This window comes from Coloeus monedula, assembly GCF_965178545.1.
Source record: "Coloeus monedula genome assembly, chromosome: 3".
Lineage (NCBI taxonomy): Eukaryota > Metazoa > Chordata > Aves > Passeriformes > Corvidae > Coloeus > Coloeus monedula.
The window spans coordinates 4,804,828-4,831,204 of record NC_138783.1 but is presented as its reverse complement, the minus strand read 5'-3'; the positions used below and the strand labels follow the sequence as shown (position 1 = coordinate 4,831,204).

Sequence of the window (26,377 nt, the reverse complement as noted above, 5' to 3'; positions counted from 1 at the left end):
TCAGAGAGCATAAGGGGACTTAGAGTTAAGGATGCCTCTTTAACCAGCCCAAGGTGCATAGTAAGATCCAGTTGCTGGAAACTGATCCTGGTGATTTCAGTCTTAGAGCATGCCTTGTAAAAAATGGACTGCCTGTTAACAGCAGAAGCTAAGGAGATGGTTTATAGCTCTGTCTCTTGGAGTGTGCTAATGAGACTGTTCTTAATCTAATCCATCACCTGGAAGTTGAGGCTGAAGTTACACAGGAGAGCTCAATGGCCTCCTTTTACTACAGAAATGTTGTGTTCAACTCCAGGTCTCTTCATAAGGCAAAACCTTCATCCTGTTACCTTCTCCCTTCACCTCCATCCCCTATTTAAGTTGTTCATAAGCAAATACCATGTATAGGGTTAGAGCTGGTCAAATGACATTCGAATTACATATGGGCAATTTCAGTGCAAGTTTGTCCTCAGCATGCATCAAATGTCGTGAAAGGAACCACAGCAGAGATAAGAGCTGTGGAGGACAGAGTCAATATGCACTTATATCTTCTCTGGTTTTGAGATGTACAAAACTTGCCTCTTTGTTGGTATAAGGGATATGTATGAGTGAGAGCAAAGGGCATGTGTGTGTGTGCCTGAGTAAATTTGCATTTAGAGTGTCTCCTCCTTAACACCTGACATTAAATATTTATTTGTTATACCAGTATTAGCTGGTATTACTACTAATTCTTTCAAAATTGCATGTTCACTTCCAGTGTAAAATCTCTTCATTTTTCAGCCTCTCAGGTTCCAGACTGCCACTTGTATGTCCCTCTTGTTTCTTCCTGTAAAATATGTAAACTTACTGGGTTGCAGTACAGACTGAGCGCCTTCAGTTTTTAATTCTTTGGCTTTTATTAATATGCAGTGGACTGTCAATGTTAATATGGCGTGGTTCTTAAAGTGCAAATTATGCCAGGTGTATAGGGGAATACTAGTTTTTTCTTCCTTCTAATGAATTGTGATTTTTCCTTTTTTCCCCTCAATTGAGTGGGCTTACAGTCATCATTTTTAACACTAAATGGCATGTTTCTCTTGCTCAGTGGTTGTGCCCTGCTAAAGCTTTGTGTGTTTCCCTGGTCATTTTAATGCCACCAGATCAGCTGTTTCTTTGAAGTGCTGCTGATTAGTCTGAAAAGAAATCTGGAAGGCAGAAAGAGTAGAAAAAAACCCTAAAACTACTTAAGCAAACAAGCAGCTTTCAAGGTAGTGATGGATTAAGGCTAGTTCCCACAGGTGGGTAATGGGTAAAGCTCGCAGGTGTACAGTGTCTTAGGTATGTTATGGAGGAATAAAGTGGATAGCTGATGTCCAATACCCCCATTGAAGTGCTCCTGTTTGTTTGTATTTCCCCTTTCCTACGTAAATGTACATTCTCAGATGAGACAACTGGCATAATGGTGGCCTCTTGTGCACTTACAGGTTGAATGTTCCTGGGTAAGCTTGCTATGCCCTCCTTGAAAATAGGGATCACTGAGAGATGGTTAAGCCAGGTACAGGGACAGACATTTTGTAAAGTCAGCATAAACAGGAGTGACTGATACTGAGTCTGTTTCTTATCAACTGCCTGCTCCTTTGGAGACTGATAAGCATCATGTTGTTATTTTTACTTAACCAGGTTTCCAAAGGAAAGAGAGGTTTGTGTTATTTCTTTCTGACGTTTCCTTTCTGCTCTCCCTTATAAACAGTTGTCCAGTTTTAACCAAATTGAACAGATTATGATGTTCAATGATGTTCCTGGTGAAAAAGAGATAAGACCCTGAGTTTATGTGCAGTTAATACAGGGATTCCTAATGCTTCAGGTATGAGATTTTCCATGTTACAATTTTTCATGGAAATAGCTGCTGTATTTTCATGTTCGACAGATAGTCAAAAAGCCAATCAAAAATATAAGGAAAAATGGCATTGTGCCACAATCCATTAGTGTTTCTTTCTCTTGGGTACCAGACTGTGCAGCTCTTCTCCTCAGACATTAAAAAATACATTAAAAAGCAGCATTAGGAATTATTTAGCGGAATCCATTCACACTTTTTATGAACAATTGTGTAGACCTGAGATGATCATCCTAGAAGAGACAGCTAAGGGGGGGGGATATGGCAGAAGTCAGTGAAGTGTCGTGGAGGGGCAAGAGAATCTTATAGTTCATGGATTCTTTTTTTCCAAGAAGTAGGGAAAATTGAAGTAGTGCTATGGAAGAAGGTAGATTCAAAGCAAAATAGAAAAGAATGTTCTTTAATGTATGCTTAAACTGTAGGACTCCTTGCTACAGGCTGGTTCCTCAAAGTTTGCAGGGCTTAAATGAGATGTTAGTGCAGATTCGTGGCAGAGAAAAATCTGTTGAGGGTTACTTCATGTTTAGCAACATCCTCTGCCCCAAAAAGTCTTTGATTTGTAATTGGCAGTGGGAGAACACAGGCAGCGTCTTGGGTAGCTTCTGTGTTCCTGCTTCCCGAGAGGAGTAGGATATTAGCAGGGATACTTGGGCCCATCCTTTCCCCTAAGCCTGTAGGGGCTCTTCTTACCTGAAACTGCAATCTGAGGAGAGGAGAGATTTCTTGCTTGTGGCTGTGCTAAAGGAAAAGCAGAGAAAGCCTAGTCCTTATCTGTATGGCTTATCTGGTGGGTTGACCATCCAGTACGTATCTGTGGCCAGTCAGTGCGCCCCAGGTTCCAAATCAGCCCCAGTGCCTTCTCCCTGCTGTTTAGCCAGCAGATATGGAATGAGACACAGGGAGAAGGCTGGGGTGAAGAGTTGCAGGCAAAAGTACTGAGCTGTGCATGCAGGATGCAGAAAGGACTGGAATGAATAGAAGGGGGCATCTGTGTTTGTAGGTGGGGAACAAAGGATAGGTTTTGTATGGAATGAACAGCTGTTTGTCAGTCACAGTCCAGCTTTAGACTTCTACAATGAGATTTAGAAAGCTGAAACAGAAACCGTACAATGAAAATTTGAAATATTACAAAGCACTTGTCAGAGAGGTACTGTCTTGTGAAAGTCTTATAACTTGTCCAGAAGGATTTGAGCTTCTGACTTTCTCTTCCAGCTGTGTTTCTTCTTGATGGCAAGGTACAGAATGACAGGCATTTTCCAAATGCTGTAATGTTTCTTAAACTTCAGGTCCTTGCAGCAGAAAAGAGAAGCCATTTCCTTCGCAGGCATTGCCATTCTAAATAACAGATACTCACTTTACATGCTGAGCAATTGCTGGACTAGGAGCATATCCAGAGGTTTATTTTCCTGTGTTAATCAAGGAAAAATGGATGTGCTTTTTAGTAGATGTTTCCTTTACAAGATGGGGTAATTGGTGTTTCACTTGCTGAGTGTTTAAACTCTGTAGCCAATATGAAGCAGATACAACCTCCTTCTCGTGGCCAGCTGTGCAAGTTGCTATGGGAACTCGGTGGGGACTATCTGCAGATTACTGCTCTGGGGACCACACCTGGCTTATTTGCATCCAATTTAAGTTGGGGAAAATTCAAGAGAAGAAAAGAGGAGTGTAGACTTGCTGGTAGGCAGGCAAAAAAGGGCTTGTCATTTTGAGACTGTCACATTGGATGGAAAAGATGCTCGATTCACGCTTTTCGCAGGCTCGTGCAGGGTTCTGAATTTTGTAGCCTTTTTTCATGCATTTCGCCAGTTTTGTGAGGCTTGTTGGGAATGTCACAGAGGATTGCTTTAAATTTTATTATTGCCTCTAACTTAGTTAAATCCCAGAGAATTTGCTAACTTTCTCTGCATTTTTAATGAGTAATCTCTCTGTGATGGTGAGGGATTGTGAAAGCAATGTGGAATACAGGTCCTTCTCTTAAAATGGCATGTTAGATCAACTCAGTGCAGTATTAAAACGTCAGTGCAATATTGGGTGTTGCTGGAGAGCTTAGCTTGAGGGTTTTTTTCTGAATACTGAATTGCTCTTCTTTCAGTGGTGACTGACTTCCTAAGAAGGCTGGGGAATGATTTTCATTCAAGTCAGCACCAGTGGTCAGTTGGCAGCTCTTGGGCTGTTTGTGGCTGGATTTTTGGGGATGATTGTATCCTGGCACTTAAGGACTTTACTTTTTTCTTGCTTGTTCAGTCTCACTACAGCAACTTGCTTTTTGATCAAGACTGGACAAAAGTGATGAAAACAGCACTGTATGCTGACTTGTTCTTTATGCTGTTTCTTCCACTGGGTTGGCTCTGTCTTAGTACCTTTCTGCAGGAAAACAGAACATATAAACCATTTTCAGAACAGTAGGCTTAGAAGCTTTGAGAAATCTGAGAGCACTACCTTATTTTAAAAAAATTAATATAAACATACTATATGTACCATATATAATATAGTATGTATGTTTTATATAAAACACAAAATATGTATAAATATACAAAAGTATATATGTTGCTATATCAACCATATATTTTATATCAAAAATTCTGAGGGTTAATGGGTGGTTGCTTGTAAACAGTTTCAGTTCTGATCTGTTGTTAATGTCACCAGAGCTGTGGTGTCCCTTGAGAATTCCAGTTTTCAGCCTGGAGTGATGCTCTAGACCAACTTACAGGGTTTTTATATAGAGATCTCAGACATTTATGAGGTGTACTTGTTTAATTTCTTTAGATTGGTCAACTATGACATCTTAGGGTTGTCAGTCATGATTTTTAAATTCTTCTGTGAATTTGGGGTTTAGTGCTCTAAGCTGGGTCTGTGCTAAGCTACTTAGTGGTGTAATTGTTACTCTGCCGCTGCTTCTGTCAGTCAGCAACTCCCCATTTTCTTTACTTTCAAAACCTTGCAATTCTAATGCCTTCTTCAACACATCTGATGAAAGTAAGTGATTATACAGTTAAGTTTTACGGTGTAAGAATCACATTTGCATTTTTGAGCATGGAAATGGCATGTGTGAGACCAGAAATCAGAGTATTCTCCAGACTGGCATTGGAGGGGTGTGTGCATATTTTAAGTGTGCTGATTGATACAACTTGTCAGCATTAGGGCTGAGACTCAGTGTCCCAAAAAGGAAATAAATAGTTGTGAGATTTTAATTTCTTCTGTTTGTCACACAGTTTGCATGACAGAATTCGTAACATGGATGTGTAACATAGGAGCAGACTGAAGCTGTAGACAGTAGGAGTTTTAAGGCAATATTCCTGCTGAAACCATCTTTCCCATTTGTTTGTTTCTGTGTCCTTGCTGCCTTTGTGCTTCAACAGGGTAAACATTTCTCCTCTTGGGTTAAAAAACAGATTTGGGTTAGTATTTGTCCTTGCAGTTGGAGTAGTTTTAAGACAAGCCAACTCTTGTGCAGTTGTGTAAGAGGCAGCAGGGCAGCAATGCAGCTTTTGCTTCTTGGCATTCATGGTCTATGGCCATGGTACTGTCAGGGCCCTAAATTAAGTGTCCTGGTTTTAACTTTTGATTTCTCTGTGAAAACAGTGAAATATGCATACTTGTGTTTTATTGAGGAATGGGCAACTAAGAATTTGAGTGTTCTGGGCATCACTTTTAAAAATTCTTAGTTAGGCCTTTTGACCTAATTTTTTCAGTTGGCTTCTTTTACTCTGTAATTTTTGAGTAGAACATGATTTTTTTTTTTTTTTTTTTTTTGAGAGGATTCTGTACCTTTCAGCCTAACAGTTCCAATCAAGTTATGAAAAGTGAGGCAGTGTGGAACAGTTTACCTCTTCTCTGATTTGCTGGAGAAATAAACAAGACATTCCTGTCTTCAGTGGTGTGTCCATGGGCCTGCAAATAAAATGTGCATGTCTTCCCAGCAGATCCTCAGCAAACACAGCCACAGGTGTCAGTCATGCTGCCTGCCCTTCAGCATTGCTTCTAGTAAACCCCTTCTTGTGGTTATTTCCTGGAAAAGCTGATCAATGCCTTTTCTGCTTTAGCACAGCATAGGTGCTAAAATGGGTAAAATCGGGCTTGTGAACATTTCCTGGAAAAGCTCACATAGCTCATACTTCATATGTGTAGTTACACTGTGGTTTTCACTTTCTGCTGTTCCTAAATTATTGTAAATTAAAGACCCAGGTGCCCAAGCACTGAGTATTTTTTTTTTTCCCCTGGCTGATAGCAAATACAGCCTTATGTTAGCTCTGAGCAGCCAAAATGATAGATACTTGGATGTGTGTGCTGATGGATGGAATCAGTGTCTGCAGTGTGAATAACTCTGTTTCTTTCTTCAGATCTTGCATCTGGCAATTTTTTGTTCAATTTGTAACATACAAAGCAGCTTGTCTGGAATTTGGCCTTTTCCTCTTTGGAGATCAAATAATTTAAGCTTCAGAAAGAAGCATTCTCATGACATGTCTTGTGGTTCCTACAGGTGTTAATAGTGTCTGGATCAGTGTGCTGAGGGCATTAAAGCAATATCCTTCCTCGGATTTGAGATAGTTATTAAGGGAGAGAGAGCAAAAGCAGTTCCTGGTAAGCGTGAACACAACAGCCATGCAACTTCAATTCATATGATGAACTGCAGAGATTTTGCATGTGCTTTTTGCCACTAATTTGTTTGTCAAACACTCTAATTAGCTAACTAGAGCTAAATACTATATGGGCTGTTGATCTTGATGAATCAAGTTGGCTCCAGCAGGACTCATTGTAAGCTTAAACCCGTGACTTTGATTTATGTATTTTGAGAGTGACCTGTAGTGTAGTTAATGACAAGTGGTGTGGAGGCTCTGGGATTTGAGCAGTGCTGTGTGGTTAAGTCATACACTGAATTAGTCTCTTCTTTGTAGAGCCCCTGTTCATCAGGCTAGACTAGTAATTGCTACTTTGGCAAAGTGGAGAACAGGGAAACTGCATGTTTGCATAAGGCATTATGTTTTGATTTACAGGTTTGTAATAATGAGTTTGAAAATAATGTTTTTAAGCTTTGAGGGCCTGTCCTGTTATGTGAGTGGACACAGGGAGGTAAAATGAATGCTTTTGGAGTGCACGTACAGTGGTGCTTCCGGAGTGTAATAGTTCATACAGCTGCTAAAACAAACATTTCTGTTCAATATTTGAGCTTGGCATAAGTACCCTTCATATGTTGGCAAGTCAATTGTGTTGTGATTTGCATATTAGATAATATTTGTTTTCCTGAAATATTTGGTGGTTTTAGTGTGTACTGCAACAATTTGAAACTAGAAGTATTTATGCCACCTTCATTGCTTGGTGTTCTGGTAGCATGAACTGCATTTACCTTTCCCATTCAAATGTGTGCACAATTTCAGTAGCCCCTTGCATGTGTGGAAGACATGTTCCCATAAATGTCATTTGTGGGAACAAATTACCCCACTTTAGGTTCAGGAGGATTGGCTGGTGTTCCCTGCCAGGGGAGGTTGGGGGTCCCCCCATTCCTTATGGGGATTGGTGCCTGATGGTGCTCCAGGTTCTCCAGCTGCCCCAAGCTGCAGCATCCATAAACATTTGCACGCTTTTCATGAGGTTGTTTTTGGGTTTTGTTTGTTTTTTTTAGAGGAAAGGGGAGTTGGGAAGGAGGGGGAGGTAATATGGTCTTCTTTTATTTTCCTCAGTGCCAGTATAACATAGACCCTGCATCCTTAAATTGTCCCATTTTTCCTAATTCTGATAAATGTTGAAGTTTACTGATCTTGTTCTCCAGCCCTCCCTTGTGTTTTGTTCATGTAATTTCACATCAGTCTTCTTTTCAGAATTATTTTGTCCTGCAGTCCTTTTTTGAAAAGCAATGTGAGACATGCAAATCCTGTAAAAGCAGTAAAATACCAGAGGTGTTTACTAATAGACAATATACATCTACCCAAGGTGTTCAGTACTTGTCAGTGTGAAGTATTTTAGATCTGACAAATTTTAAAGGAGAGTGAGACCCACATAGTGGACAAAAATTCAAAACAGGTGTTTCCCATACAATATTCACATTTTAAGAAACTTTTGTGTGTGTTTTTTAAAAAAAATCCCGCTTAAGTTTGCATAGTACTTTTCATGTAGAAGTTTACTAGAACAATGAATATGTAACGGTGTTGAATCATACCTCACGTGTGGTGGAATCAGCATGATTTGTTCATTTTCTATGCTAACTTCAAGTTAAATTGGAAGGACGTGAATGCCCCGCAGACAATAAAATGTGCTAATGTGCAACAGCTCTGTGGCAGGTGGAACATGCTAGTTAAACAACACAAATTGGTTTGCAAAGGTGTGACACTTTGGGTTGGTTTTTGAATTAAGTTCTTGGAGTCAGCGCTTATGATGCATGTAAATAAACAAAAAACACCCAAAACAACACAAAAGAGAAAAGATCTCAAGCCATTATGAAATAGTCATGAAAACCGTGAAAACATAATAAGAGTGGAACACGAGAGCTTAATTCAGATGTAAAGACCTAATGTTTGCTGCTCTTCAAAATATTCCATCATTTCTAAGTAAATGTTATGACAATAACATTTGTTATTGTCAACAAGGGTTGACTGCACTGGATCTGTATCCTTTGCTATTGGAAAGAAAACACTCAACAGGATGAAAGAAAGACTTTTATGTAGATGTAATATGGATGCTTTCTAATGTGCCATGGCTTTTAGGCAGTAAGGGTAGGACAAAAGTGTTTGGATGATGCACCCGAATGACAGAACTAGCTGTGAGTTTCAAATAATGCTCAGCTTGCTTGTGAAAGTTATAATCCTGTAGTTTTTGAATAATAGTGTTTATTTTCTCTTGTTGTATCACTTGCTCCCCTTTTTTCTTCCCTCCTCGTGTGGTGGTATTGTAAATATGTCACAAACGCAGTTTTCTTTCTGTGAAAAAAAAGACTTAATCCATGGTATTTTCTACCTTCTGTGGACAAAAATAAGTTGAGGCATAAAAAAACAAACCCACAAACAAACCCTTTTATATTAATATATCAGGTGCTTATGAGTATCCACTGTCCTGCACTGCTAAGATAAATTAGCATTCCTGCTTAGCTGCCCACATGCTTAATTTCCTTCCAAAATGTGCACAAAGGAATGTTGAAAGGCATTTTGTGTGGTTGAAAGTTTTAAAGGATAGTTACGATTTGAGTTTGTGAGAAGTAAAATTAGATGTAGACTAAAATTCCAATTCATAGCAATTGCCTAATGACTGGTAATTCTAAAGCAGGCCAATTTTATTTGACTTTTCCAGACAACTACTCTTTGGCTTTCAGAGCAAACTTACCAATTTTCAGATAAAATCAATTCTGTTAGCCAAAGTCAAAGGTGGTGACTAAAATTAGAGCTTAGTTTGCAGCCCTAGCTATGAACAGGCTGCTGTCTGTCTGTAATTACTGTAAGAGGATTGTGCCAAATTTAGTAACAGTTTATTTTGTTGAAGTATGTGATTTTTACAATTTTTTTTAAATAGCACATTGGAGTTCGGTTTGTTGAAATATTTGTTAGGTTTCGTTTGGCCTGTGGGATGGAGACTTGGAAGTGTCTTGAGTTAAAATGTAGTGCCTTCAAGATAAAATGTCCTAGGCAGTGATACGCAAATGAAGGCAGCATGCTAATGTTGCAGTTAACACTGTATTTCCTTTCCCTGTATTTTGTATTCCATTTGTATGTATTCCTTTGCACTCCACTCCAAGTACACTGTTTAAAAGGGAAATAGTGAATTGGCTTCTTGGGTAATCTCATCAGAAAGTGTGGCCCTGAAGTTTCCAAAGGTGATGCTTGTCACTGAGCTGGATAGGGGCAGAAATTTCTTACCTGTCACGGAGGGCATGTAGTAAATGACATTTTACTAATATATGGAAACACATCCAAATAAAAAACCCAAGAGTTACATAGTCTGCGGGTAAAAATGTTGTTTCCTTTCCAAAAACTCAGTTATTAAGGAATCGGGTATAAGGAAAGTGACACATTCATGGGACAAACTGCAAAAGGAAATCATCCATTTGAAATGGGAAGGTATGGAAGATACATAGAAAGTGACAAAAAGAAGGAAATGGGGTAGAAAGAGTCTCCTGAAGTGTTAATCTGCAGGTTCCAATGTGTTTGGCTGAAGAAAATCTGCCTTTGTCATACCTGGCTCTGTGTTAGTTCCTTTGGTTTTAAGGAAGAGTTTGAATAGGATTATGGGGGGGAAAATCATTAATGTAAAAACTGTAGAATTGGGTGAAGAGGAGAGACACGTTTTTTGAGATATCTGTAGTTGCATGGGATGTGGAGAGCTTTTACTTATCACAAGGCACACCACTTTCTCTTCTTAGTGGTGTCTTTGGAGGAAAAATGTAACTTTGGGCACAAAGCCCAAACATGAGTACCGGAAGTATGTCTTTGGTTCAGGGTGTTAAGTAACTTTTAACATAAGATGCCATAAAGAAAAGAATGGGCAGTGTTGTGACAGAACCTAAAGAGAACATTAATATATTCCACCACTGGTTTTGGAGCAGATTGATAATGCACCATTCCTCCCCAAATATTTTCCTTCTTGTGACTTCAGGCCTCCTTCAGAAGCCTTCCAGGTAAGGAAATAGTTGCAGTAGTGGGGCATAAATGAAACAGCAGGACGTTTTCTGGTCAAAAATAAAGAAGTTGGATGCCTTCTACTACGCACACTATAGGGAGCAGCAGGGGTGCGGAGCAGCCCCGGGACACATCAGGACCCTCTCTCACCTCTTGGTTGCGCTCTACTTCTTCCTGGGTTTCTCCATCCTCTGCGGCCTCAAGTGACAGGAAGGCCGTGGAAGGGCCAGGCAGCCTTTGGAGCACCCCCACAGTTGTGGCAGAATGGAGTGTCACCAGTGGCATGGGAGTGTCCCCTGCACCCACACAGCTGGCAGACACCATGTGCAAGGTCTGCCTCTCAGGCTGTGACACTTCCCCTCAGCTGGAGTGACCTTCAGAGGTGGGATGTGACCAGCAGGCTCCACGTGCAGGCCCTGCTCCATGTGACCTTCAGACACAGAGCCGGGGCTGTGCTGTGACCTCTGCACGTGTCACCTGCAGACAGTGTGTGACCACTGGATGCTGTATGGGGCTCTGCTCTGCAGGCTGTGATGTGCCACCAATGTGATCTTGCAGTCACGGGGCAGGGGCTCCACAGACTCTTGACATTCCCTCTGGGAATATGATCTGCAGGCACAGTGCCTGACAGGTAAATGCAGTTCGTGGGCTCTGGCCTGGGACGTGTCCCCTCCATTGGTGTTGCTGTTTGTCCTGGGTGGGAACCACAGCAGAGATTAAAAGGCTGTCAATGGCAAATTTAAACAAACAAACACAAAAAACCCAAAGCAAAACAAAAAGTGGATGCCCCATCCCTGGAAGTGTTCATGGCCAGGCTGGGTGGGGCTTTGAGCAACCTGCTCTAGTGGAAGGTATCCCTGCCCCGGGCAGACGGGTTGGAGCTACATGATCATTAAGGTTCCTTCCAATCCATTCTATGATTCCATAAACTTAGATAAAAGGTAAGATAATAAAATTGTCAAAGAATGAAGTGGTCGCTGAAAGAACAGTTTGGTTTGGATTTTTTTGTGGCGTTTGGTTTTGGTTGGCTGGTTGGTTTGGGGTGGTTTTTTGTTTATTTGTCTTCTTTTTTTGGCCAATTACTGGTTTGACAGGTCAACATAGAAGTTTTTATTTCGGTTAGGCTGCTAGTGGATGTTAGAGCTCCAATGAAGATTTGTGTGGGGGTTGATGTTTGTGAGGCAGATCATCCATGGCCACACACCTGCCTGATTCTAACAGTCACTTCCTGCGCTCTTGGTGCTGCACCTGTGTTCCACCAGCCCAACACACTCTGGTTTGAGGAGAACACTGCTGTCCTGCTCTGCTGCTGCCTCAGCTCAGCCACGTGCTTTGTGAAGTACTTGGTTTGTTACACCATTTGTGTCCAGGATCTTCCAACAAAGCAAATGGATTATCTCCCAGTGCACTCCAAAAGCGCACGTGCAGGAGTGAAGTTTACTGCAGGTCTGTGAACTATGAAGATGTGCCTCAGAGGTCTCAGTGGGACATGTGAATGAGTAGAAAACCAAGTTGGAAACAAGGTATTAGGGAAACCTATTCAGCACACGCAGTTGTTTCCCTGTAGTAGGGAGCACCTTCTCCTTCTCTTCTTGCAATCTTTTTCAAGTGTAGATCACTCATGTTAAATATATAGCTGGGAACATCTTGTGTTAAGTAGAGATATGAACCTGAACAGAAGAAGAGGTCAAGCGTGGAAATAAATTCCAGTCAGTACTGGATGATTGAGAAGTCCCTTTTCTCTCACTCCCTCTTGTTTGGAGAGGCGGTGCTTGAATTCACTTCAGAAATGAGGAGAAGAAAAGTACAGCTAGGGTATTTTTAAAAGAAAAAAAGGAGAAAAACAACTTGCTCTTTAAATTCACATTAGCACCTGGAAGTGGGTGGCTCTACCCTGTAATCATCTGCATCATCGTATTACCTTATCCCGATCAGAATATGGAATAATAAATTTTGTGATGTCCACATCACACTTGAATTTTTATATAAATGTTCTTGCTGTTTAGGACACGAGTGTTTGAGTGGCAAACAAACTATTTGAAATGGTTTAATAGAGCCTCATAGTTAGTCCACCTACTTCTGTGGACCACTTTTGGAAAAGTAGTTTGATTTCTCCAGAGACCAAAGCCTCTTCGGAGTTCTGCAGTGCTCCAGCGTACTTTGTGGTCACAGCAGCAAGCGCGTTCTGGTTACCACTGAGTGGTTCAAAGATGCAACGTGGGTGTGACGTGCCCCTTTCAAAAACCATCGCTCTGCAATAAGCTTTCTTTAGCCATATTGTGTACATGTTTGAAGGGATTAGTAATAGATTTTTGTTTTTTCTTGGAAGTCATTGGAAAGCAAAAGACTAAATCTATTTTGATTTCACCCGGGATAGATTAATGGGTGTCAAATGTTACACAATACTTGACATATCCACTGCTGTTAAGTTGGCCGTGGCAAAGGGATTACCCGATAATGAATCACCAAGCTCTTTAGCCGTTTAAAGGGAGTCGTGCCGCTTCCTTGCCCTGGTAGGACTCTCTTCCCTGCCCGGGACCTTCCTGTGACAGTGCGTGTTCAGATGTGGAAAACTCCACGCAGATGTGCAAGCACCGGTTTGACAGTTTTGTGTTCAGCTTCTACCTTACTAATTGTTTTTGTGGGATTATTTGGATTGTGTAGAAAGCTTTTTCCAAATCCCCTTTATTACTGAAGTTATTGTTGCCAGCAGGAATAAGATTAAAGGTGCTTAAGTCTGTAGAGTTGTTTCTAATTTGTACGTGTCATTTCAGTGGCATTTGAACAGAACTCTGTCTCTTCCCCTCCCTGCTCCCCTGTGGTACTGTGCTTGAGTTAGGGCTGAGAAGCCAAGCTATTGGAAGAAAATTCATTTTGTTCCCTAATTATTATGCTGGCACTCGGGAGATAATTTTTCCCTTCATGCACTGCCAATTAATATGCAAATGAGCTGATAAATATTTATACCATGATTTAAATTATGCAGGGAGCGCTTTCAGTGTACTCTGCAAATGAATTGTTCATGGACTTCAAAGTGCTGGCTGCTGTGCTAACGAGAGGAGATTTGCATAAGGCCCTAATCAGGCGCATACTGATTAAGCTTCATTATGGAAACTGCCAGCTGCAATCTTTGTTTCTATTTTATTACAAAAAGGGGAACTTTTCACGCTTCAGTCGCCTTGACAATGTCAGACACAGCTAGTAGGAGAGACTAAAACTCCACACAGCAACTGAAGTTTCCCTGTTCAGTTGAAGATTGCTATGGTGTAACTGAAGTTGTATTTCTCCCCCCACCTCCCCACTCCCTTTCGTGTTCGGTCAGAGCAGTAGTGTAGATTTGATAGAAATTGCCATTCTCCCGTTCCTTGGACTATCTGAACCTGTAGAGGATACCACAGCAATGCTGGACTGCAGCGACTACGTTCTAGGTGGGTACCAGCTCAGCTCTTTCTTACCGACACCGAGGCTGTGAGATTGACTATGCATAGTGGCTTAATCACATATGCAGAAGGTATTTGTGGGACTGAAGCTCACCAGTGAATCGGCAGCAAGTAGCTGCCTGATAGATGGATAGCTAGATCTGTACCAGGGAATACATGCTTTGGTCTGTTTGTTTTCCTCTTTTCCCTCGCTTCAGGAGAATTCGTTTCCTCTGCACAGACTTGGGTGATGCTAATACAGACCTTTTGCTTTTAGGATTTCAGTCTGAAAAGCATTTGGCTTCTAACAAACACTGGACTTGACTTGCATATCTGTGTGTTATGAATTTTAAAGCATTAAAATGAATGAGAGGGAGCCTAAGTGTTGAAAGAATTTAGTAACTGTACTGAGCCATTCCACAACAGAATGTATGTTATGTCTGTGTATTTTTAATATAGCAAGGTTCTTCATGTGTAATAGAAAATAAGGGGGAGTGCACAGCGGTTGCCATTGATACCGTTGCAAGCTGTGCTTAAGGTTACTGGGATAATATATTTCCTGCGCTGAGATTCCATCAGGACTGCAGAACAGACATGCCATAATTTCTTCTTCGTGTCTTTTAAAGTTATTTATAGTAATGGATCATATCAATTTTACAATAGTTTTTATTTATTTTCAAGGCTTTTCCCCTGAAGCTCAATGTGTGTGTGTGTTTGTGTATATATATATATATTTGTATTTATTATACTTTTCATTCCATCATATAAGTTCATGTAAGAACTTAAATCTCTAAGTAAAAGAATATATTTTTGGATGGTAAATTTTAAAGCAGATGTTTGAGTTTGTCTGTTTCTGAATATGATGTTGTTTTTGAAAATTAATTTCTAAATAATTCTTGGCATGTTTTCCCTCACATTAAACGTTGTTTTTTCCATGCACATAAATGAATTATTTTTGCTGTTGCAAATGGAGTATTAGGCAGTTCCACTTTAAAGGGTGAAAGGAAACAGTTAATGGTATATACCATGTTAAGATTTTCTTTGCTTTACCAGCTGTGTACAGTTCTTATAACGCTTCAGGTTGGTCCGGTGTCCACTGCTTCTTTCTCCTGAACGCCTTTGGCAATGTTCCTGAGGGTGTGGGAAAGGCTGGCACAGCACTGCCTGGCGACACCTCAGCCCTGCTAGCAGAGTAGCAGTGTGGAATGTATTCACTCCTAAGAGTTTGATTTCAGTAATGCACCTGCTGCTTTCGATCCTTCCTTCTGGGGAGTTTGTTTTTAGATAATGTTGGCAGAAGCTGTAGCCCAGGGCCTTTATTTAAAACCCAAGTAAGATCTAAAGGAAGAGGAAAAGGTGAAGGCATTAAGGTTTGGGTTTTTCTAGCCCACTTCATTTGTTTATTCTTTTAAGTTTAAAGCAGAAATTGTATGAGCATGTATAAACCAAGTAGCCTTTTCATTCGACATAGAATGAATGAATCGGTAGGTTGAGTATCCCGCGGATATGAGCCTGTTTTGCTGGTAGCAGTTTTGTGCTTCAGATGTATGTCATACCATTTGCAATGGAAATAGCGGCATTGTTCTTGATGCTTTACATGCAGAAGGCCCAGAGATTGAACAAGAAATAGTCAGCTGGTGAAATAATGGATGCTATCCTTCGCTTGAACCTGAGCACTACCAGAAAGATGTTTCTTCTTCTAACTTGCTGCTTTTTTGTAAAAGCAATGTTTGAGGTCTTTGTTAAGGATGGATCTTTACAATAAAATATTCTTCATTTAGACAAGCTTTTGGTAGTTAAGTAAATTTTGTGTATGTCAAGTACTAGAAAACCTTTTCTGGAAGGATTTATTTTGCAGCATAGCCTGACAGAAAAATGTGTCCTGGCTTGCTTTATGGAAAGAGGTCTGTACAATTACAACTTTGTGCGACTGAGCAAACTTGCTCATCATGCAGGAAGGCTTCTTGTGTGAGCCTCCTCATAGGATGGAACAGTCACTACCTTGCTTGAGTTCTGTGCACAGGACAGCTGTGTCCTCCTCTCCAGGTTTGGTTTGCTTTGCTTATTCTATCATTATTATCCTGAACCTTGCCTCTAAGATTTCAATCTCTGCAACAAACTAGCAACCCTCTGTTGTTTTTCTAGCAAGAATTTTCTGAAGTAGTTCAGCGACTGGATTCCATGTTTCTGAGAGACAGCCTTCTCATGTGTCTTGAGTTCAAGCTATTCTGCTCTGAGCTTAAAAATTACATCCTGTGTCCAATAGCCTCATGAGTTAGCCTGGTTTCCACAACCAAATGTATTTGACTTGTAAGCACTCTTGGCTCGTTTTCCTGTTGGATGAGGACTCTTTATGTTTGTGTCCAAAGCAAAGACTCCCATTCAGTGTTCTCTAAAGTTAGATTTCAGTAGCTATCTGTGTGTAAAGGAGTGAACTAATGCTGTTTATCAAATGCATGTTGCCTATTATCACTCGAAATAAATGTGCTGTTGCCACAACAATAAACTCAATTTAAGGTGTATGCAGTGTCCAGATAGAAACACAGATTTCTCAGCAGAGGACCAAGTCAAGAGCAGACATTTCTGTATAGTCAGTGGAACCCATGTTCTGTTTCCAGAGTGTGAATCATGCTATCCAAATGTGTAAAATGATAAAACAAGGAGCCTGGATGCAATAGGTTCTATACCCGCAACTTTAGCAGAGCCCTGTTTTTCGAGATTTGTAGCTTGAATGTGCTAAGCAGAGGTTGTGAAAAACAGGGCAAAACTTGCAGCCTTTTGCTGAAGTGTGGGCCAGCAGTGCTCAGCTGCAAAGTTTCTCCTCATTCACTCTCCCTTTTGAAAAGCAGTTTAACACGTCTGCCTTTATACCAAGGGTAACATTGATAGTCCAGATCTCTTTTACACGTGGCTGAACATTTGAAAGATTTAAGAATAGGCATAGGAACTTTCTGAGAAGAGTTGAGGCTCTGGAGAGGTTGTGTTAACTTGTCAGGGGAAGTTTTGTGGTTGTTACAGTCCTCTGGATTTTCAAGGCTCTATTAGGTTCAACTGTCACAGTTGTTTATGTGACATATTATATTCGTTTTAAAAATATTGATCACAGAATCACAGAATGGTTTGGTTTGGAAGGGATCATAAAGATGATCCAGTTTCAACCCTCCAACCCCCCTGCCATGGGCAGGGACACCTTGCACTAGATCAGGTTGCTCAGAGCCCCATCCAAACTGGCCTTGAAAACTTCCAGGATGGGGCATCGACCACGTCTCTGGGTAACCTGTGCCAGTGTCTCACCACCCTCACAGTAAAGAATTTCTTTCTAATATCCAGTCCAAACTTGCCCTCTTTCAGTTTAAAGCCATGCTCCCCTGTCCTATCACTACATGCCCTTCTAAAAATTCCCTCTTCGACTCTCTTGCAGGCTTCTTTAGGTATTGGGGGGCTGCTGCAAAGTCTTCACGGAGCCTTCTCCAGGCTCTACAACCCCAACTCTCTCAGCCTTTCCCCATGGCAGGGGTGCTCCAGCCCTCTGATCATCTTGATGGCCTCTGAACTCACTCCAACAGGTCTCTGTCCTTGGGCACTGGTAGTAGCAGGTGATGGTACACGGCAATAGCCCATCTTCTCATTTCCAGCTTTCATGGACTGCCAAGCACTGAGGTGTCTGGGCATTCTTGGAACTGTCTGTGCTAAAGATGCAGCACAGTTAATGCTGCTCTCCTGTATTCTTCTTCAGCCTATTGGTATTTTGGAAATTGCTGCTTTGATGAAAGTGCATGGCAGAGGTAACCTTTCAAGCACCTAGCAAGAGAATATCCTGGAGTAAAGGGTTCATTTTAAGCTCATTGAACTTGCTTTCAGCTCATTATGGGAATGGAAGACTGTGCTTAAGGATTTGCTTACACTTCAGTTTATGAGCTGTTCTGTCTTGAGATTCTTTTTGTAATTTTGGTTTGTGATAATGTGGCACACTGGGGTCGGTGGCAAGGCATGAGGAGGTAATAAGCTGGAAAGCTGATGCTGTACACAGAACATCTGTATAGATTCCTATATAAGGAAACTATATTCTGTCTGCCATCTGGAGAGGCCCTCTGCATTGCACTGTATTCAGCTGACAGGCTTTGAAACCAGGAACAGACTTTTCAATATATTCATCCAGAGGAAGAAAGAAGAGGAATTATTTTATATTTGTATGGTTTTGCATGAATATATAGGAAATATAAAATGACCTAATGTCAGTGACATTCCAGTAAAATAGAAATGCAGTATTAGAAAAATGGCATCCATTTAATTATAATGGCTGAATTTCCTTTCTTTTGTTGGGGTGGGGCAGGGGGAACAAACACAAGAATAATGTAGGCCATGATGGTCAGAGTTAATGTTTTTGAATCTTGATGTAGTCATTGTTCCTTCCTTCCCCCTCCTTTTTTTTTTCTGTGACTTTCATTGTATTGAAAATTAAGTTCCTACCTATCACTGCCCTCCAGCATGCTGTCTTTTATTCCCTTAATACCACGTTTTCACGTATGGGAATAATGTCATAGAAAATTTTGAAATAATATTTATCTGGAAGATTCAGTATTGTGTTCTGGTTTTGGTTGTTCTTTTTTTTTTTTTGTGTTATGATCTGATTTAGGGTAAAGTACGTAGCAAATTTCTGATGTTCTGTACTTCCCTTGAACAAAAAGCTGTGAATAGATTTGGGGATTTTTTGCTGTATTGTTTTATCTTTCTTTCTGTTTTCTTGCAGACTCAAGAATGAACAATCCGTCAGAAACCAGTAAACCATCGATGGAGAGTGGGGACGGGAACACAGGTAAGAAATGATCAATTGGTGCACAGATATTTTCTGGTGCAGTTGAATGGATATTAAAAGCAAAATATCTTTACTCATTTAGTGGGATTTAAAAAACCCACAAAACCAACCAAACAAAAACCTACACCCACTGTTTTTAGAGATTTGGAAATACTTTTGTCATTAACCCTGCTGTATGCAGGGCATTTATTCACACCTACTTTACTGGAGCGCCACCCACACTTTTTATATAAAATTTCCCTTTCCCACTTTTTCTATCTGTAATTTAGTTTCTGATACTACTGAAGCTCTGGTGGCACTAGCTTTCCGTAAATAGTCTCATTTTTTCCTGGCAGAGCATACCTTCGGCACTTCTAACTTCATCGTTTATTTTTGGGTTGAAATTTTCCCTGGCAGATGTGGGCCACTGCCTGATCTTGTTTCCATTTTAGATTTCATTCAAGCTGTCACAACAGTTCTCAAGAACAAGTTAAATGGAGAAAGCATAATATCCCAAAATTTCAAAAAATGTTAGCCAGCTTTTCTGTAATTTCTTTGTGCCTTAGAACAGAACCTTGAAATCTGGTGGGGAAGAACAGATTTTGTGTCAGGGGCAGTGTGCCTTTTGGCATGTCCTTAAGATGTGACTAAATCCTAAGCCATTGAAGAAGCTTGGTGTGCCACTGTAAGTTAATCGTGCTATCTTATGCTTTAATTCCTTTCTAGAGGTGATATAATGTTCATTCTGAAAGCAAGAGAAATGACAGTTCTGAATGGGAAGTAAGTAGTTTAACCTACCTCAGGATCTTCTCTCAGCTCAGAATAGTGTTTGGGAAGAGAAAATTCTGATGAGAAGGAACTTGTTGCTTTGAGAGAAGTGTAGTTACCTTGTGTGAGGAAAACTAGTTTTCTTCTTCATGGTTCAATAATAAGAGTTTTATTTTAAACTCTGGAGTTGTGATCAAATTAACACAATTTAATTTTCTTTAATCCAAGGGGCTGGATTTTTTTCTGCCAATGCATGGGGTCAGTGAAAAAGAATTCTGCCTGCTTATTAATGTGTGTTTTGTTCCTGGCATCTTAGGTTTTATAATTGTCATTGTATTTTTAATAGGAAAGGTATCAATTCTTTTTTTTTGCATGAAAGTGTTTTATTATGTATTTAATGGTTTAAGATTATATAAAATATTATTTCAAAAACATACAGGTTGTAAATATTTCATGATCATAAACAGCATCAAGGCAACAACAGTTTTAAATATCCCTGTGGACTCCTTGTAGCTAGAGGATGTGTGTAAACTTCTGAGAAAATTAGGATTTCCTCCCCAGTTCCTTGCATGTGCTTTCTCCAGAGTGCATTCCCAACACAGTTCTCTCAGTGCAACTTTAGCAGTTTCACCTTAACTGAGCTGGTAAGGAGGAGGATTTGCTTTATTCAAAGGTAGCCAATCAATTATCACAGGAGCATTGCATCTGCCTCAGCAGAACTTGGCTCTCTTAAATATTTCATCATTGTGAAGGTGGGGGTCATGGCATAAAATGGATGGATTGTAAAGCTGCATGTAGGTCCTTTCACGTTAAAAGGGGATACAGTGACTGTATTTTTATACTCTAATATTAAAGTTAGTTATTACAAAAGTTTGATTCTGACTGGTGTTTGGAACTTCTGGAATATTGCTTCTTTAGTTTAAATGTTTCCAGTCTTTCCTTCTAGTTTTGTATCCTGATTTTTAAATTATATGAACTAAAGTGATCTAGAATTTTTGAGGACTCTCTGTTCAAAGTCATTGCTTTGTTTTTAAATGTAGTGCTCCTACAGTGGTTACTGGAGGTAGTGATTGATGGCATTTGTGATGTTCTTTGGGAGCTCAAGCATCAGTTGTATTAGTCAACTTGGCAGATGTTAGTCTCTGAAAGGAATACTCACAGAATATAGTTTTAGGCTTCTGATTGGGGTACTTAGATTATGGTTCTGGGCTCAGTGCATACTTGAGTGAAAAGAAGTCAGCGTTCAGCTCAGATGCTGAGGAACTGGAAGTGCCATTGATTTTCTGTCAGTGCCTGTGCTCCCCCGATAATGTGTGATGATCATTTTTATAAACACTCAAGAGTTCTTATTTTTGTAACTTTCTCTAACTGTCTACTTTCCAGTGACATTTGTAAATCACTTGAGTCTGCTGTGTATACACTAATAGTCTATCTTTTAAACCTCAGTGGATGTTTGTTTGGGTCATTCCTGGTTTAAACTGTAGTGAGGTAATGCGACTTGAAAATGTTAAGAGAAATTACTGTGCATCTTGAATTTACATTTGGCTGACCTGCTGTCCTCAGGAAGAAAACAATAGTTACCACTGGTTAAAGATGACAACATCAGTAATTCTCTGAGCTCTCAGCTAAGTTTCATGGAAGTTAACAAACTAGGGGTTTGTATTTTGAGCTCTGACTATTTAGGGAACATCATAAAGTCCCCTAAATATGTTGGTCACAATACAATGCCTGAAATATGTTACGACTTTAAATTTTTTGTGGTAACTGGACTTGCCTTTTAAGCGTCTGAAAAACCAACCCGTATTTCAGACCAGTTAAAAACAACAACCAAAACATACAAGTACAGGAACTGTTGGATGGCTGTTTTCATAAGAACATGGATTGACCAACTGGTCGTCAGTATTGCAGAGTTAGAGAAATCTTTTCAGGCCTTCAGTTGTGGGTAGACAGTCTACGTAGTATCTGCTGGAGAAAGGAGAAGTAAGAAGAATGTCTTACAGGAAATGGATAGCCCTTTTGATCTCCTTTTTATAGGCAGCATAAAATTTTCCAAAACATCTCAACCTTTTTGTTTGTTTAATGCATCTTCTCTTGTGAGAGCTGTGTGAATGCAGAACTCTGAAAGCCAAGGTTATAAAGACTATGGAAACTGTGCTGCTATGACATGCGTTGACATAGCACCAAAATAATAGTTTTTGTAAATGTAGGATTTGGAAGGATTCTAAAGATTCTCGTTTGCATTGCTTCATTTTCAAAGATTGATTTTCTGGTTTCTATAAGAAAGAAGTCTATAGGAGAGAGACCATGAAATATTCTTCAACTGCTAAAACTGGGCAAATATCAATGCTAAACTTGTTATTAGGAAATGTGGACAGGGAAACAACAATTTCTGAGTATTGGGGATATCTCTCTCTCTCTCTTTCAACAGAGAGGGAAAGAGGGAGCGACCTGGGAAAATACATTGGTGATGCTGAGAGATGTCTCCGAGATCACAGTGCAGGTACCCAATCCAGCTAGTTTTGAAATTTTCCTTCTCCTTGGCTGCCTTCCCTTTCTGAGTTCTTTCTTGCACCTTACTGCACATCTCCCCAGACCTCACTTCTCTTCCTTTCTAATGCTTTTTGCAAACTCAGGCAGAAGTCTGATGATTATGATTGAATTTTGGGAGTAAGTTGTTCTCCTGACTGCAGGTGCAATTTTACCTTGCCTGTTCTGCTTTGTCATGTGTTTACTCTCTGCAGGTACAATTCCAAGATGGCATAAAATAATCCATGTTCAGTACATAGTGTTCTGTTCCTTTCCTTGGAGTAGCACTGTATTGGTCTTCATCCAGACTAACTCCCATGAAGTAGCTCAGCACATGGCTGAATTGGTGCCAGAATTTAAACATGCTTGGGTTACACTGGACCTCGACTGTAAGGATGAAGTTTCATCCGACAGCTTGCTGGGGGCAGAGCACCAAAACAAAACAAACTACTTGTGAACTACCAGAAGGGGCAGGACAGGATCAATGGAGTTGGAAACCAAGAAGACAGGGAGAGATGGGAGATGGAGAGTTCCCACTCTTTTTGGGCTGTTTCTGGTGTTGGTGAGCTCTGGCAGTTGTGGAAGTTGGGATGAAGATGGAAAATACATGAATACTTGGGATTGTTAAATTGACGGTACTTGTGATTGCATCTGCCATGGCTGTTAATCATCACAGGGTTTTGTATTTAAGTCTTACCTTGAGCAAAAGTGGCATTCTAGTCCTTTCATGTCCTCACAACGTGCTGACATTCTGCTTCTGACAGCTCCATTTTACAGCTCCATATCAGATTTCTTTGATTCAGTGGGAGTGGTATCACATCCTTCTGAAAACCCGAAAAGCAAGGCCTCTCATATGCTGGACTCAGTTTTCCTTGCTGTTCTTCAGAAGACATAGGCGTCCTGTGATAAATGCAAGCAACCAGGGTAGCATTCCTTCCAAAATGAAGGCTGCATCCAGAGGGGAAGGGGCATTGTCCTTCCAAACACCAAAGAAAGTTTAAGATGCAAGTAGTAGAACAGAGAGTGAACAAGTGTGATGTGGATTTTTTCGCCCTGGATTTGGTTTTGGGAGGCCTGGGGAGAGGGAGCTGGTGTCTTTCGAGAATTTAAAGAAAATGTTGATTTTTTTCAGTGCCTATCTCAGTTGTTTGTTGGGGAGGTTTTAAGTTCAGTCTTGGAACTTGCTTTGTTCAAAACTAGGAGGCTTGTTTCAGATTTCTGTATTAAGGGTCAGCAGAACTGCCAGCTGGAGCATTTCTTCTGCGCACATGCACAGTAGTGCTCTTTTAATATGGTATCATTTTTTGAGGTTCTTTTTGGAAGATAGTTAACTAGAACAGCTTCACCTGTTTACCTAAGGTGAGACCTCCAGCTGGTCCTCTCAGAAACAGATAATTTGTTTTAACCCCCACAAGTTTCCTGTTGGAATGAGGAGTATTGCCTTACAGTAGGTTTTCTTATCTGTATTTTTTTCACTCCCTGACCATTGAAAACTAATTCGAAACCTTTGCTTAGATGAGGAGGTGGTAGATTGTTTCCTTTGAGTTATGGTAGCTATTTGTCAGGAATTACTTTTATATATTTACCCAACCACTTTTCCATTCCCTTTGGATTTCTACATGGAGAGAATTCTGAAGTTTACTGGAAAGAATGAAGATAGATGAGATTCTTCTGCTTCTTTCCAGCAGACCTTATTATATACCATTCTTTGGAGAAAGGCAACCGAGTTGGATTCCTTCAAGATCAGTTCAGACCAGTCAGAGTCCTTACATTCACTTTAATATGGAATTTTAGACTCATTAAGCAAAATAATTTGATGTAGTTTAAAACTGGAATATTTTTAACACGTCTATGGATTTTTGGCTGCATGTATGTCTTTCAAGTTTGTAAAACTTGACCCAAAGCATAGAATTGAAAACTTTGGAGTTGACCAAGTCTTCCCCCACAGAACCTCCATCAAAGATGCATCAAAGGGCTACCTTGTACGGTTGGTAGGAAACTTGATATTGTATCTGTATTTAATTGAACAGTGGCTCAATCCTAGGAAATGTTACCTGTGTAAGCTGTTCGTAGGTCAAAAAGAGCAGTGTAAGATATTGGATAGTCTATTTTACTAATCACATTTTATGCCTGCTTGCTTTGCAGATGTTTCCAAGGATAGCAGCCACCTATTGTTGTTTAACAACTGTGACTCTTTTGCTCAGTAGATAACCTAGGTTTTTATGACAAAGAATGTAGATAATTGAAGGAATTTTGAAGTAGGAGTTACTATGCACACCTGCCCATAGGCCCTGAACAAAATCTGATTGTCATGACAAGTAAACATGCAAGTCTAAAGCTGGTTTTGCTTCATTTCAGTCACGCAATTTGAAAGATTGCATCATCTGTTCCCGAAATTTCCCTGCAGCCCAACACACTCAGAGTCTCCCTTCCTGTTGTTAACCACTGTGGGTAGTAACAAAACAAAAAAACACTTATTTTTTTCTTTTCCTTTTTCTTCTCACACCTAGATTATTTTGGGATAGTTTAGGGCTTTAGAGTTTAGGAGTTTAGGAAAAGACTGCAAAAATGTAGGGAAAAAAAAGTAGGTTTTAGTTATATGAGAGGTGAAAGCAGAAGCAAGCCCAGGTAGTTATCTTATCTAATGAGACCTCTGAACAAATTTTAATGGAAATGTGGAGGTGTCATTCTGGAAAGAGTAAACCTGTGGCCCATAACTGCTGTCTATACATGGGGCTTTTATTTTCATCAAGTATTATTTTACCTGTCTTTAAGGAAAGGTGACTTATATGAACCTTGCTGTTGGTACTTTCTGAACTTGAAGATAGTCTTCAGCTGCTGGATAGGGGGTGCATGGAGAATGGAAACACAGTTTCATCATAGCAGCAAGCTCCCATTTGGTTCTCAAACCATGCAGAGAGTGATGCCATAGTAGTGTACGTAGAAACACAGGTCATAGAATCATTTAGGTTGGAAAAGACCTTTAAGATTGTCAAGTCCAACTGTTAATGCTGCCAAGTGCACCATTAAACCATGTCCCTATGTGCCACATCTGCAGATCTTTTCAATATCTTCAGGTATTTAAAAGAGTAGATGATGGAAGCTAAAGAAAATGTGACATTGGTTTTGTTCAGCCGACAAATGCTCTATTATGAGGCCTGGACTCTGCATCCCCACTTTCACTAAAAATATTCAGTTCTTGTAACTCTCAGGTGCTTTTTTACTATATAATGTTGAGAGAATAGCAGGAAACTTGGAGTGTTAATTCTTATTCCACTTATTAAAAGTAATAATTAATAGTTTTCAATGTCTCTCTTTCTCCAGGCACGCAAACAAATGGCCTGGACTTTCAAAAGCAGCCTGTGCCTGTCGGAGGAGCAATCTCTACAGCCCAGGCCCAGGCCTTCCTTGGGCACCTTCATCAGGTAAGAGAAGACCCATTTCAAACAGGGGAGACTCAGGCAGCTGGGAATACAGCTACCCTGCTGTGTTCCTTGTTCTCTCTTTCTGTGATTGATGGAGAGTCATTTATTAGAACATAAATATGGGTATACCACCTGGTTATAGAGCGTGGATGGGAAAAAATCCTGATTGTGGCACTCACTTGATTGCATTAGGCTGCAGAATGTGTCAAGATAGGGTGAGACCTCCTTGGGAGAACTATAAATCACCTTTTTTGGGGACTTGAGAATGCCTAAATTTTGTGGTGTGTTTTGGAGTAGGTTTTTATGTTGTTCCTTTATTTTGTTGTTGTTGTTTTAACCTTAATAGAGATCTTGAAAGGCAAGACAAAATTTAAATTTTTTAGGAAAGGATTTTACTGGTCTAACAGCTGCCAAGGTTCCAAAACTGTCACTATCTAGTTAAAAACACTTCACTCTTACACATTAGCTGGAAAGAAAGTTGATTGTACTTACTAAGCATTTATGTTTTGTGAGGTTTTCTTTTTTTACGAAAAAGTTATTTCAGTGACCTGTTTGTCAGATGATATTCAGACTTCTAATACTACCCCTCTGTTCTGCTGCTGCTGTGTTTAGGGAATCAAAGCTGTACTTCAGATGCAGGCTGAAGCAAAATGGGGCATCCCTAGGTGAAGAGAAGTATAAGGGGCATTTTTTTGTAGTTTTTTATCTGTTCTCACTTGATGTATGAAAACAAATGTCCTAATTTCTTTCCCTTCCTCTGCACCAAGTTTAAACTTTAAAATACTGTACCTAATTGGATGACCTTGAATGTTTGAGGTCTGAGGTTGCGCAGTTATTGTGGTATAATTGAAGTACTGAAGCTTTTATGCCCTCTTTTAAGAGCTCTGAACTGCCGTTTTATTGTATGGAACATTCCACATGTCTTGTCACATAATTGCAATTTTCCTAGCAGATTGGTTTATATAGGACCTAGGGAGTGCCACTGTTTGAAT

General features: G+C 40.1%; 1 protein-coding gene across 3 annotated transcripts in view; it reads left to right on the top strand.

Annotated features, from left to right (window-relative positions):
* Nucleotides 1-26,377, top strand: part of POU2F1 (POU class 2 homeobox 1) — a gene marked incomplete at its 5' end in the record, with an annotated part of 106,918 nt that overhangs the window by 42,131 nt on the left and 38,410 nt on the right. For 2 of the 3 annotated variants that reach the window (XM_082277583.1, XM_082277581.1), the window contains 2 exons: nt 18,622-18,687; nt 25,285-25,385. In XM_082277583.1, coding sequence (XP_082133709.1) covers nt 18,622-18,687; nt 25,285-25,385 — 167 coding nt within the window. Of the gene's footprint in view, nt 1-18,621; nt 18,688-21,862; nt 21,935-25,284; nt 25,386-26,377 lie in introns of all 3 variants that reach the window. The other variant, XM_082277582.1, reaches the window with a different exon arrangement.